The 13926-nt window shown below is 32.6% G+C and overlaps 1 protein-coding gene across 2 annotated transcripts in view; it reads right to left on the bottom strand.

Annotated features, from left to right (window-relative positions):
- The window catches only part of Vps60 (vacuolar protein sorting 60), a 66482-nt gene that overhangs the window by 37062 nt on the left and 15494 nt on the right, over positions 1-13926 (bottom strand). For both annotated transcript variants that reach the window (XM_085822354.1, XM_085822353.1), the window contains exons 2-3: positions 3377-3481; positions 3217-3263 (exon numbers count right to left, since the gene is read on the bottom strand). In XM_085822354.1, the coding sequence (XP_085678480.1) occupies positions 3217-3263; positions 3377-3481 (152 nt within the window). The remainder of the gene's footprint in view (positions 1-3216; positions 3264-3376; positions 3482-13926) is intronic.

The raw sequence follows: 13926 nt of genomic DNA, 5'->3' as shown, positions 1-13926 counted from the left end.
CCACGATGTGAATGAACAGCCAACAGATGACTGAATTCTTATCGCATGTCATAATCAGAAAAAAACTTCTTGTTTACACTTTTCAGCATGGCATTGGAACTGTATAGCAATAAGTTTTTATTTAGTGCAATTTGTAATTGTCCACATCATTAAAATCATCAGCACTGTTTATGGCATTCTAAATTCTCTCAAACCATATACTGGTAGAAATTTCAAATTCTCATTAAAGGGGAACGAACAACTGCGTATTTTATAAAGCAATGATCCGAGCAGTATATTTATATACTTAACCTGTATGTAACACTGTAAGCAACAGAAACCTAAATAAGTAAAATTCCTATGAAATAAAATTCTCTGCCTCACAAAATTCTCCCTAATTATTACAATTTTTTGCTATTTCATGCGGAACAAGAAACTCTATAAGTATCTCAAAACACTTTTAAAATAAAGCAGTAGATTGTGAAAAAGTATTCAATAAAATACAGCTACGAAATTTTCATGGACAATTACAACTGGGCCATATAGCACTCATTTATTGAATATTAATTAAATTACTGTTTCAGTGACTTCTATTATTTTTCCTCAGAACAACTGTCACAGTTAGCTAAGTGGTCAGCCGGCTGGATTGCAAGGAAAATGGTCACAAGTTCTGACAAGTTTCTCATAACCACTGTTAAATTCAAAGTCTTTTTCCAACTCTGGGAATTTCAGTTTATCAACAACTTTTCTTATTTTTTGAAACATGTTTCTTATATTTAATTGAGAATCATTTTAATCTTATTTTATTTATTATTTTTATTGTTTTTCAATTCTAGTTTAAAAATAAGCACTGCAGAGAAAAGCAGTAATGCATTATGTAATGACATATTTGCACCTCTGATATAAATAAACTCTCTTCCCCCCTTTTTACCTTATTGCATATTTTATTCTGTAGATACTTTTACATATACTAGCTAAAGTTTGAGTCTCCTCCTAAATTCTAAAATAAAAAATATACAACAACAATAAAATTATTTACATATTAATTTGGCAGCACCAAAGTCATCACAACTTCCAACTGATAATAAATATTCTGTTTTAAGCCAGCAAAGATATTTAGTGTCAAAAAGAAACAATAAAAACACGATTTGATAAGACAAATAATGAATTAAATCACTGAATGTTTAGAATAAAGAGAATTATTACTATAGAATTACCAGAAAACTTTAATATTACATAAATATTTCAATCATCCCCGAATATCTTGTATATTTAACTAAAAGAAAAATATTTAAAGAATTACAACTACCTTTCCTAAGAAAACTTCTAACAGAATTAATGCAAATGAAGAAGCTGTTATTTATGTCTGATATTTACATGGCATAACTATTTTAGCAGAGTTGTGTTTTACTTTAATTGCAAACATATCAATTCTAAAATATTATTTAAAAAATTAATACAGAAACTGGTGGCATTTCAATTTATAGAAATTACCAATCACTTGAGTAATTGAAATACTACAAATCAAAATGTAATACTTAACATATTTGCAATTTTTACATAAAAAGGAACATTTACTTCTTTTATACAGAAAAATTACTTAATTGTAATCTTTTGCTGTGAAAGTAATTTTCCCTATAATCCATTAATTTTAATTTACAACACATAAATTTTATTGGATGACCATTTTTTCTTTTAATTTATATATATACAGAATACTCAAATTATAAGACACTTTATTTAGTACACAGATTCCTTTACATTTACTCCCACACCACACATAACCCACCAAGCCAATAGAGGGGAGAAAGAACTATTAAAAAAAATATGATGTTGATTTTATTATATGGTGGATGGTGTTTCAAGATATTTAATTCTCTTTACTATATTTCAAAATTTTATAAATCTTAATTTGCAATGAAATTTACTTGTGTATATAATACCTATTTAATCTTATCCTGTGTTGTTAAATATCTTAATAAACAGAATTTCACAATAAAACGAACTGAGTGTGACACTCTTCTGACCAGACTATGAAGCATCAGATTTGCTTTATGCTTGCAGCCTTCTAGAAGTGTCATGTGATTATCCCCCCCCCTCTCTTCAACAATTCTATTAGCTAAATGCAGACTTTGCTCATGTCTTTGTTTGGAGCACTTTTCACCAGCGACATGCGTGAATTTTATAATTTAAGTCTCTAGCATAGTCGTGTCAGCACACTTTCACAGTGATGAGTCAGTCCTTCACAGTGAAATAAAAAGCAAAAGACAAAATTATGCAGTGGAAAATACTCAGTTTTTTAGGTCCTCTACTGAAATTATTTCTTTTTTTAAGACATAAAGATATTTTATATGACACAAGAGAAAAGTACAATGACCAGTCCTATATACTGCACTGTGTTTCAAAACGAGGACATGTAACGTGAAATGTAGTAAAATTTTCTGAAACAGAATTGCCATATCATATATTATGAAAATGCAACACTATGCATAGGATTAATATTCTCATGCAGGAGTTGGAGTGGTAGTCACAATGCAACACTTATACTTGGCTGTACTACACATTACTTTTCCAGTCTTGGTTTAATGAATTGCAATTATTATCTCTTCAGCACACTTAATGAGGCTGTGCATAATGCTGGTAATGAAAGCAAAGGAGTTAAGATACTCTTGGATTCAGAAGCATGGAGAAAAGTTTTTCACTCATGGAGTAAGAATCTAATTGGATAATACAAGAAATGGACCAACTTGCAAATGGCTGAGTGAGACTATGATATAACCATCATAATCTGTCTTACAATTAAAACAATAAAAAATAATGTGCTGCCTTTACTTTTTAATTTACCTCATATATAAAAAAGGTGGAAGGCTATAGTCAACAAAACCTCAAATAGGCATGTAGTAAATTGAAAATGAAAATGATAAAATATTTTTCTGCTATGCATCTGCCATGCATTTTGGCAGTATTTTTAATTGTAAATACACAATTAAGTATGTTAAATTAAATACACACACATATACATACACAGATAGTTTGGTCCATGGTTGGCACTATCATTAGATCTCAACATACTTGGCTTCTCTGTTTACAGGAGCCGCAAACATGGCAGGTGCATAACAGAAATGTATCCATAAAAGTATTTACAATATAAAACACAGTATGAAATAACTTAAAGAATGGTTTTTATTCTGCACTAAAATGTATCAACAAATGGAAAAAGAGGAAATTGAAACTTACATCTTTTTCTGTTTTAAGACTCTCATAGCTTTCTGTTTAACCATATTCTGCAAGACAAAAAAGATGTAACTAAATTTTGAATCCATTTCAAGCTTTTCTTATTATCTGTACACACACACACAAAAGGGAAAAAAACAAAAAGAAAGAAAAAATCACTTACTTTAGCCGGTCCTTCTCTCATTTTTTTCATCTGATCTTTATATTTTACTAATTCTGCTTCCAGCCGTGCTATCTTCTTATCTATAGATTCAGCTCTGCTATCAACCTATGTCAGAAAAATAATTATAAAATAAAAATAATACATTATTTTTTTAAAAAAATGGCGATATAACATCTGCAATAGTTATTTAATTTTTTAAATGAAAAGTAATTATCATTTAAAGTAGCATGTGTCTATACGTTACTCCTCTGATTTCAAAAAATACCATTTACACCTAACTTTAAGTGGTACAAAGATCCACAAAAACTTTGGGTGCTTAAATATTATCACCACCTTAGTAGAAGTCACAGAATATTTACAATGTTCCAAATTTTGGCAACCATGCACATTACAATTCTTCAGCAACCATACTTACATCATTTCTTCAGTTCAGCAATATCACCATATTCATATGCATTCTTTCTGTCGCACTCAAAGTTTCATTTTATAGACAAATTGTAATTTTTACTTTTTTAGTTTAATCGCAATTGCATAATTAAGCTCAATTTTAAAATCTGTGCTTCAAGAATTTGCCCACACAGGATGAAACCAAGCAAAAAATTTCTGCAGGAATCCAGTATTTTACAGCATAATCATTAAAGGAAACTGACGTATCCATGCAATTTAATCATGCATCTAACTGTACTTACTTGACGGATTATATGTAATGTAGAACTGTTAAGTATTTGATGTATTTAAGAATTATGGCAATGAATACCCAAGAACATCACAAATGCATTCTAACAACTAATGCTTATACAGTATCTGGCCATTCATCACTGGAGTGCTTGGAATCGTCTGAATACGTGACACTAGCTATAAAAGGTGTTGCCAGTTTCAGATACCCCGATCGACAATAAGCGATGTTATCGTGAAGTGGAAGCGGGAGGGGGTCATGACATGTCGACTCAGACCAACTAAACAGAAAATATTAACACATCATTACCATCGAAGCTTGAAACATGTGGTGAAGTCAAATAGGAAGGCATCGCTACAGATGGTGGCACAGGAGTTTCGATCAGCTTCCAAGTGATCCTACTGTCTGCCAGGAGATCATCGCACTTAATTCCCATGGTCGTGCAGCAGTTCACAAGCCACTTATCCCAGCCCACAATGCAAGCCATCGTTTACAGTGGTGCAAGGAACGCCGCCATTGGACTCTTTACCAATGGATATCCGTCTTATGGAGTGATGAATCATGCTACCAGCTGCAGTGCTCCGATGGATGTGTGTGTGGGTGTAGCGTATACCTGGAGAAAGATGTTTACAAGCATCTATCGTACCCAGAGTCAAATTCGGCATCATGGTGTGGTCGTGTTTCTCATGGTGGTATTGGTCCTCTTATTTTAGTGCCGGGCAAAATGAATTCCGATGCATACCAAATAGTTCTGGACAATTATGCACTACCAACATTGCGAGCACAATTCGGTATTGGTCCACATCTGTTTCAGCAAGACAATGCTCCATGTCATACTGCAGGTGTTACAAACACGTGGTTCAAGGACATGGGTGTGCAAAATCTTGACTGTCCAGCCCAAAGTCCTGATATCAAACCTTCAGAGCATCTTTGACACGAGTTGGAGTGCCGCTTGAGAACCAGGCCATGTCACCCAAAAACACTAGAGAGCTATTCACCGCTTTGTAAGAGAAATGGAGAAAGATTCCTGTCAAAACCTATCCCAAGTTGGTGGAAAGTCTTCCTCAAAGGGTTGTGGATGTAACTGCAGCCAAAGGTAGCCCTACACGATACTGATGGACTGCTAAAACCGAATTAATGTACTATTTAGGGGTGTCAGGTGACGAACACATTCATGTAATATCATTTACTGTATATGCCAATCTTATTCCCTTCAAAATACAGTCAAAAGTCTTTAATCCGAACTCGCCGGAACTTAGGTAATTCCAGATTATCCGTTTTTCCGGATTATAGATCATAGGTTTAAATCTGGTAAGATTGCATGCAGAAATTTATAAAACCGTAATTTATGAAATAAAGAGCAATTATGATCTGAAGGGTGTCAAAATTTACAAAAAAAAAAAAAAAAAAAAAAGCTTAATATTTATTTGTTTACTTTATTAAACATTTCTTTCAATGCGCGCATGCGTAAAGCATACATTACGCATGGTTGAAATTCGAAAATTGCAACCAGAAAACTATTTGATGTGTATTCGTGATATTTATAATGATCAGGAATTTGATTTAAATCATATTAAAGACAGAGTACATCAAGATGAAATACTACATTTAGTAAAGAATTATAAGCTGAATAAAATAAAAACATCTGCCCTGAAGATAACGATAGTGCTGACAGATGAACTTCTAGTTCATTGCGCGCCGCAACTCCCCCCCCTGCCCGCAGAGCAGCATGAAATTGATAAACAGATTTCGAAATGGTTAGAGAAACAAAGGATATGCCTTTATCCATTTTGTGCAGCAATTCCACATTTTGTTTGATGGACATCGAAACATGCTTTCGCTTTGTAGATCCTTTGGCAGCTCCAGAATCGGAAATTCTTTTTGACATAATTGAAAGTTCAAGCTTACTTTTATAAAATTGCTCTAACAGTCTGCAAAAAATAATAAGCCGGATCCAATTCGAAGATTAAGGAACAATGCATTCTGTAACATTAACTGAAATAGATAATTAGATAATTTTAGCTTAGCTTATACCGTTCGTTATACATTAAATGCTTCGAATTTCTACAACTAATCTTGAGTTTTTTGAGGTACATACAGATCTCACAAAAAAATCCCATCTGAATCAATTTTATATCCTCTTTAAAATCCATTTTGGAAAAAAGAGTCCTTTTTTATGACTGTATTTACATATGCCATGCAAAATAATCGACCAGATAGTTTCAGGAGTGATCAAGATGGTTATTTTTGTTGAAATATTATACCCAAAACTTTTTGCGGCTTCAATACATCCATTACTTCGAACAAGAAAATAAAAATAGTAAAATAACGTGCAAAGAATGTGATTACTCAAAGTGAAATTGTAACTTTTCAAACAGTTAAACCAAGAAATTTCTGAAGAAATCAAAATTAATATAGAAAATTCTTTTACACATTCTGTAGGTTAGGTTATTGAATACGGCAAGGTTTACCAGAGTTTGTCTGAGAGGAGGGGCAATTTTGTAGATTATTTTCTAACTGAAACTGTCTCAAACTTACCTTACATGTGGCTGTGTAATATACAGCTTTTGTTTAATGGGATGCATTGTTTATGTACTTTATCCAAACTCGGGAGTATTTTTGTTCTTTGCAGAATTTATGATAAAATATTTACTAATTCAGAAGTCAAACAACAAAAATCAGCGTTATACCTACAAAATTTTCACAGGACTAGTTTTGATGGTTTTACCGAACCTTCATTTTCAGCTGCAAAACCGCAAATGAACAAGATAGGAAATAATGATTAGATAAGATAAGAAAGCCTGGACAAGAATAAGCAAGTGGCGCCATCTGTTGGCAAAACCAGAACTAAAACATAATTTCTCTAAAAGCCGAAGGCAAATTTGGATTGGAATTAGGATCGTTAACTAGAACAGAAAGATTTTTATGAATGTGAAATGCCTCTAGAAAATCCAGTTCTCCAATGGAAGATGTTTTTTGAATAATTTTGGCAGCAGAAAAATTGAAAGTGTGATTTTCGGACCAACAATGTTGAGCAACAGAAGACCTCTGTGTTTCCTTTTTTCTAACATATGCCTCATGTTCTTTGACGTGAAATTTTAAGGCTCTCTTAGTTTGGCCAATGTAAATTAAACCACGCTGGCAAGGAATCCTATAAATACCCCAGGAATTCATATCCGGAATGGGGTCCTTGAGTATAGAAGTTGGAATTTTATTGATGGGAGAAAAAACAACCCGAAAGTTAAATTTCTGCAAAATATGTGCAACTTTATAGCTAATTGATGGAAAGAAGGGAATGACAACAGAATTTTTATAATCTCCTAAAATAAGAGTGTGGCTTTTAGTGTGTTGAGATGAGAATTTTTTAATTTGATTAATTAATAATGTTGGGTGAAAAGCCCCTGTCAATAGCTATTGCTTTTAAATAATTTAGTTCTTCATCAAGGGCTAGTTTGGAGGAGCAAACTTGAAGAGCACGGAAAACATAGGAATAAAATGAAGCTAACTTTTGTTTAGTCGGATGACATGATTTAAAGTGTGGTGGAAGGCAAACCGATGAAGGTTTACAGTAAACTGTAGTACTGAAGTTGGATGTGTTACGTGTGACCAGAATGTCGAGAAATGGAAGAGAATTGCAAGTCTCAAGTTCAAAAGTGAACTGAATAGCAGGATCAATAGAATTCATTGTTGAAAGAACTTTATTTAAATCATCTTTATTACCTTCAAACAGGGTAAAAGTATCGTCTACGTAGCGGAACCATGCCGGGAAGTTTAAAGTTTCAAACAATTTTGATTCATAATAATGCATGTAGATATCAGCCAGGATGGGACTGAGGGGACTTCCCATGGCTAATCCCTCAGTTTGCTTGTAATATTTATTTTGGAAAACAAAATGTGTTTGTTTCAAACAGAGTTGAGTGAGAGAAATTAGCTCATCAATTTCGATGCAAGAGAAATGAAATTCGCGAAGTCTGGTTTCTAGACATCTTAATGCACCCTCCACTGGGACATTGGTGAATAATGATTTTACATCAAAAGAAACCATGAGTAAATTACTAGGAGAAATGTTTTTAACCTTTTTTACAAACTCTATTGAATTTTTTATGGTGTAAATGTTATTGTCTAATAGAGTGGAAAATCTAGAAACTAAATATTTAGCTAAAGGATACGAGGCAGTACCTAAATTTGATACAATAAGGCGGAAAGGAATACCACTTTTATGAATTTTGGGAAGAGCATATAATCTGGCACAATTCGCAACAGATGGGATAAGCGAATGTTTTAAGTTGCTTGAAATGATTTGCGAAGATTTGATCCCAGTTTTTATTTTGGATAAGTCCGAAGGTGAAGGATCTTTAGGGATCGGATTATATGGTCCTTCGTTTAAGAGTTTAGTGACACCATCGATGTAAGTGTTCTTATCCATGACGACTATCTGGCCACCTTTGTCAGGCTTTGAAATGATAATATCCGGGTTAGAATGAATTTCGCGCATTGTAGCTCTTTCTCTCGCAGTTAGATTTGGTTTCAAAGGTTTATTATTGAATTTCACATTATGAGCAATAAGATGCCTAATCATTTCTTTCTGTGAATCTGAAACTTTACTGAACTTGAAAGCTTTTTCGATAGGAGCCAAAATCTTTGGAATCAAGGGTTTACAGGTTTGTGAGAAGTTAAAATTATATTTTAGAATTCTCTCTTGTTCTTCTGAAAGACTAACATTAGAAATATTAACTATTGGCTTGATGTTTACAATGGGAAGATTTTTTGAACTACTTGAACTGGAAGATTGTAAAAGAAGTTTTTCGAATTTAACTGCAAGGGTGTTTTTATGACGGTTAATTGCATTCTCCGTTCTAGACCAAGACTTTTGCTCAAGGCCAGTGAATTTTGGATATGATTTAGCGAGTTCCAGATGAAGCTTATAGAGTTCATGTTCAACTTTGGACAATTGTTGACGTGTATCCCTTATCACGGACTGAAGTAAGGCAAGCTTGCAATTTAACAGAATTCTCGAAACGCGACTCGAAAGTTTTTGATTAGATTTGTTTTGAATAAAATTGGGGATCAATTTTTTACATTTACATTTAAGTAAAAAGTCAAGATGATTCAGGAATTTTTGCCGTTTCAGGCGTAATTTAGTGAAACGATTAATGGATGAAGGCATGATAAACAATGCAGAAAATCAAACTAAATTAACTGAGCAATAATAAAGTACACACAAAACAGCAGAAAAATCCCTCACTGAAATGAATAGAAAACAAAACGTTTGTAAGCAAAATGCATGAAATCAGACAAGCAAAGCACAATATCCAAATGTACAAAACATAAACATAACTTGAAAATTGCAAAAATGTACTCACCGAAACTCCTACAATCACAAAATGGCGGCCACACCACGTGCAAAAAAGAAAGCAAAATGTAAGCCTGTTTGGGGCTTCTATAATTAAGACACAATAACACGCCGAATAAATACTAATTCAGAAGTCAAACAACAAAAATCAGCGTTATACCTACAAAATTTTCACAGGACTAGTTTCGATGGTTTTACCGAACCATCATCTTCAGCTGCAAAACCGCAAATGAACAAGATAGGAAATAATGATTAGATAAGATAAGAAAGCCTGGACAAGAATAAGCAAGTGGCGCCATCTGTTGGCAAAACCAGAACTAAAACATAATTTCTCTAAAAGCCGAAGGCAAATTTGGATTGGAATTAGGTTCGTTAACTAGAACAGAAAGATTTTTATGAATGTGAAATGCCTCTAGAAAATCCAGTTCTCCAATGGAAGATGTTTTTTGAATAATTTTGGCAGCAGAAAAATTGAAAGTGTGATTTTCGGACCAACAATGTTGAGCAACAGAAGACCTCTGTGTTTCCTTTTTTCTAACATATGCCTCATGTTCTTTGACACGAAATTTTAAGGCTCTCTTAGTTTGGCCAATGTAAATTAAACCACGCTGGCAAGGAATCCTATAAATACCCCAGGAATTCATATCCGGAATGGGGTCCTTGAGTATAGAAGTTGGAATTTTATTGATGGGAGAAAAAACAACCCGAAAGTTAAATTTCTGCAAAATATGTGCAACTTTATAGCTAATTGATGGAAAGAAGGGAATGACAACAGAATTTTTATAATCTCCTAAAATAAGAGTGTGGCTTTTAGTGTGTTGAGATGAGAATTTTTTAATTTGATTAATTAATAATGTTGGGTGAAAAGCCCCTGTCAATAGCTATTGCTTTTAAATAATTTAGTTCTTCATCAAGGGCTAGTTTGGAGGAGCAAACTTGAAGAGCACGGAAAACATAGGAATAAAATGAAGCTAACTTTTGTTTAGTCGGATGACATGATTTAAAGTGTGACATGAAGACATGATTTTATTCCTATGTTTTCCGTTTAATTTTACAGTTTATTTCTAATGTTTTTAATTTTTTAATTCTTTTTTTCCTTTTTTTTTTTTTTTTTTTTTTTGAGTGCAGCTTTTATGAAAAACATTTTTTAATGTTGTAATGATACTCGATCTGCAAGTCACAAGCAAAATTTGGTACTTGCATACTAACGCAATCATCTTGGTGCAATTTTGCAGTTTTTTACAAATGAAACGAGAATGATGAGCTGTCATTAATTTGAGTTGCAAAGATTTACTTCTTTACATGTATACATTTCATTCTAATTATATACTTATCCCCAGAATCATTCAATAAATCTATTTACAAATGTTTTTTTTTTTTCTTTTATTCTGCTGAAAATTTCATGGCAGTCACTTTAATGGGTGCTAGAGGACAGGGACATCTGGTGTCTAATAAAGGGTCCCACGCCCTCCACTATCTAGAACCGGCAGATCGCTCGATTCCCAGGAGGCCTGCCTCGGGAATGTATTTGCTTCTCTGTGAAGCCAAATGAACAAACAGGGACCTGGATGATATTACATGAATGTGTTAGCTCGTCCTTTGGAGAAGAAAAATTGCAGAGAATTTGAATTTTGCAGTACAGTAAACTGGTTAATTTTGTTTAAAATATTACTGCGATTATTTTACAAAATTTTAAACATTAGTACACAATTTTTTCACAATCAAACTGAGTGCGAAGATGGCAATGGAAAATACACACTGAAATGAAGTCATACAAAGATGGATGTATCACTTCTAGTAGTGAATCACCTCTAGAAAATACCGTAATGTGTAAATATGAAGAGTAAATTTTAAAAATATTTCTACAAACATAATTATCTGATAACAGATTATCCAATAAAGTATGTATTGTATTTAAAAAAGATGTGCAATAGCTGAAAATGTATACTACTGAATACAAATAAGATTGAAACTGAACAAAATATTCATAATCAGAACAATCATCTTGCTTTCAAATCTGCAGTATCAGTAACTTTATTCCATTTATCAATGAAAACTGCAGCGATGTGGCATATATATATATATATATATATATACTGAGTGATTCAAAAGTCCGTTAACATTTGAAAACTCAATAATTCATGGAATAATAGAGAAGTAAAAATTGACATACATGCTTGAAATGACAAGAGGTTTTATTGAAAGCAAAAATGTAAAAAAAAAAAAGGTCAACATATGGCACTAAATGTCATCACCAAAATGTCACCAAAATGTCAGTGATGCTGCATGAGAATCATGTTCTTAATTATTACTAATGAAATGTCCATGTCTCAAAGACCCATTCACACCCCGATTACAGATGTAATTTATCTGTGTAATCCCACGGCTCAACGAGCGACACCTAGTGGCTGCCAGAATAAACACCAGCCAAATAAAAAGTTTCTAGCCTTCAGTCGATGTGCGGGAGTCATGAACTTCCCCGAGATTACTTTGTAACTTAAATATGTAATTACAACGCCCTTAATTGTAATGTTTTATCTTATTTCTGTTTTGTTAATTAAAACTATTTAAAAACGCCTAGTGAGTCTTTTGTTTATGGTAGTTTTGGTTTTAGTTGGTTACCCAAAGCGAGGCTCGAATGATTTATCCAGTTGAGAAAAAACCATGTTTAGTTTAGGGACTCCAAGGCATTGACTCATATTCTTTTCCAGGTTTTAGGTACTACTCCCACCAGCGAAGTCCTCACATTAAGATTATTTTGGAAATTGCATAAAGTAGCGGTTTTATCTGCACCCGAAGGTTATTATGGACATTGCATGTTTTCATCTTCACCCAAAGATAACAGATAAATAAGCATTTAACTTAATAAAGAGATAAAAGTTACACTTGAAATAATATAAATTTCTAACTATAACGTCGTTAATACTTTAATAATATGGAATGGAATGTGTCCTTAAAAATGAAACAGAATCATATATAAAGCATATATATATAAGCTCTAGGCATTTCCTTTTAGATATGTTGCACTTTAAGAATTTATATTGTCTTACATTGTTTAAATATAGGTTTTTTTAGAATTTCCTGTGTTTTAATTCTATGTTCTAACTGAAGATTAATTTTGATTTCACTTTTCAAGTCAATACAAGTTAAATTTCATTTCGGCTCTGAACAATAAGTGTTTACATTGCAAAATGTTATTTTTATTCCGATTGATAAATGTTTCCTGTGTGCATAATTCTTTTAGGATTTTATAACTGTATTGCTATCTATGAATGAGTTGTATGTTTTCTTTTATTTTATGAATAAATATTAACGGATATCTTCTTATCCTCTTTGAGAATAGAAATGATTTAAAAGTGAAAAGGGTTTTATCTAGTATATTATTTAAACTGTGCCACTAATGTTTTTATGCAGTAAGAATACTTCTTTTGAATTAATATTTTATTTACTGTTATTCTGAAAAGGCATTCATTCTAATATTTACTACATTTTCTAATTGTGAATTTATAAAAATTTTAAATTATTATTTTGTAATATTTGAGAACAACTTGTATATCTAATTGTGTTTTTCAAAGAGAACTATAATTAAAAATTAATTTCTTAAAGCATTTAGTATTTTGTAGACATCACAGGCATTACTAATAGAATATTTTGGGGATTCTATATTTATTAAATTTGCGTATTTATTGTCCATTGGCAAATGTACCAATCTTTGTAAAATGTTAGTTTTGTTTTCGAAGTAATCTCAGATTAACGATTTTGTTCGATGTTGTTTTTAAAATATTATGTAATTGTTAAGGGTAATTAAAGAACTCATAAAATTTCTTTAAACAAATATTGAACATTTCATCGGATATTGAAAGTACGATAAGAGGCATTTTTGGGACTAACCAGAAAAAAGATCTGCAATCTCCCACTGAACTGGGTCTGCCTGCCTCAGATAATTTGAAAGTGATTCAATTCAAAGAGCTAATTATGCATGTAGACAAAAATTCCATAAATTTTCAATTAACCTAAAGTTTTCAAACATCCACTTTAGTGAATCTTTGAAGTGATGAAGGTAAACACCTGCCTACAAAAGGCGTACTCCACTAAATCGCTTGTTGCAAAAATTCAAGAGAACTGCTTTGAACTAGGGGGAGATCCAACTCCATGGTTTGAAGAGAATCATCCTGATTCTGTGCTGTTGAATGAATCATTCTGATTCAGTGAAGGTTTAAAGAGAATCATCCTGATTCTATGGAGGTTTGAGTGAATCATCCCGATTCCATGAAGTATGAAGAGAATCATCCTGAATTATCCTGTTTCTGTGTTGGGTGATGAATCATCCCGATTCGATGAAGTTTGAAGTGAATCATCCCGATCCAGAAATGTTTGAATGCATCACCTCGATTCAGTGAATTATGAAAAGAATTATCTTGATTATATGAAATTCTGAATGAATCATCCTGATTCAGTGACGTTTGAAGAGTATGAAAAGCACAAAATACATTATGGTCATCAACATCTTACGAACCAGGT

The sequence above is a fragment of the Stegodyphus dumicola genome, chromosome 8 (genome assembly GCF_044657685.1).
Source record: "Stegodyphus dumicola isolate Sdum_Otavi_A_Nest chromosome 8, ASM4465768v1".
NCBI classification, from domain to species: Eukaryota; Metazoa; Arthropoda; class Arachnida; order Araneae; family Eresidae; genus Stegodyphus; species Stegodyphus dumicola.
This window is presented reverse-complemented; position numbering and strand designations above follow the sequence as displayed.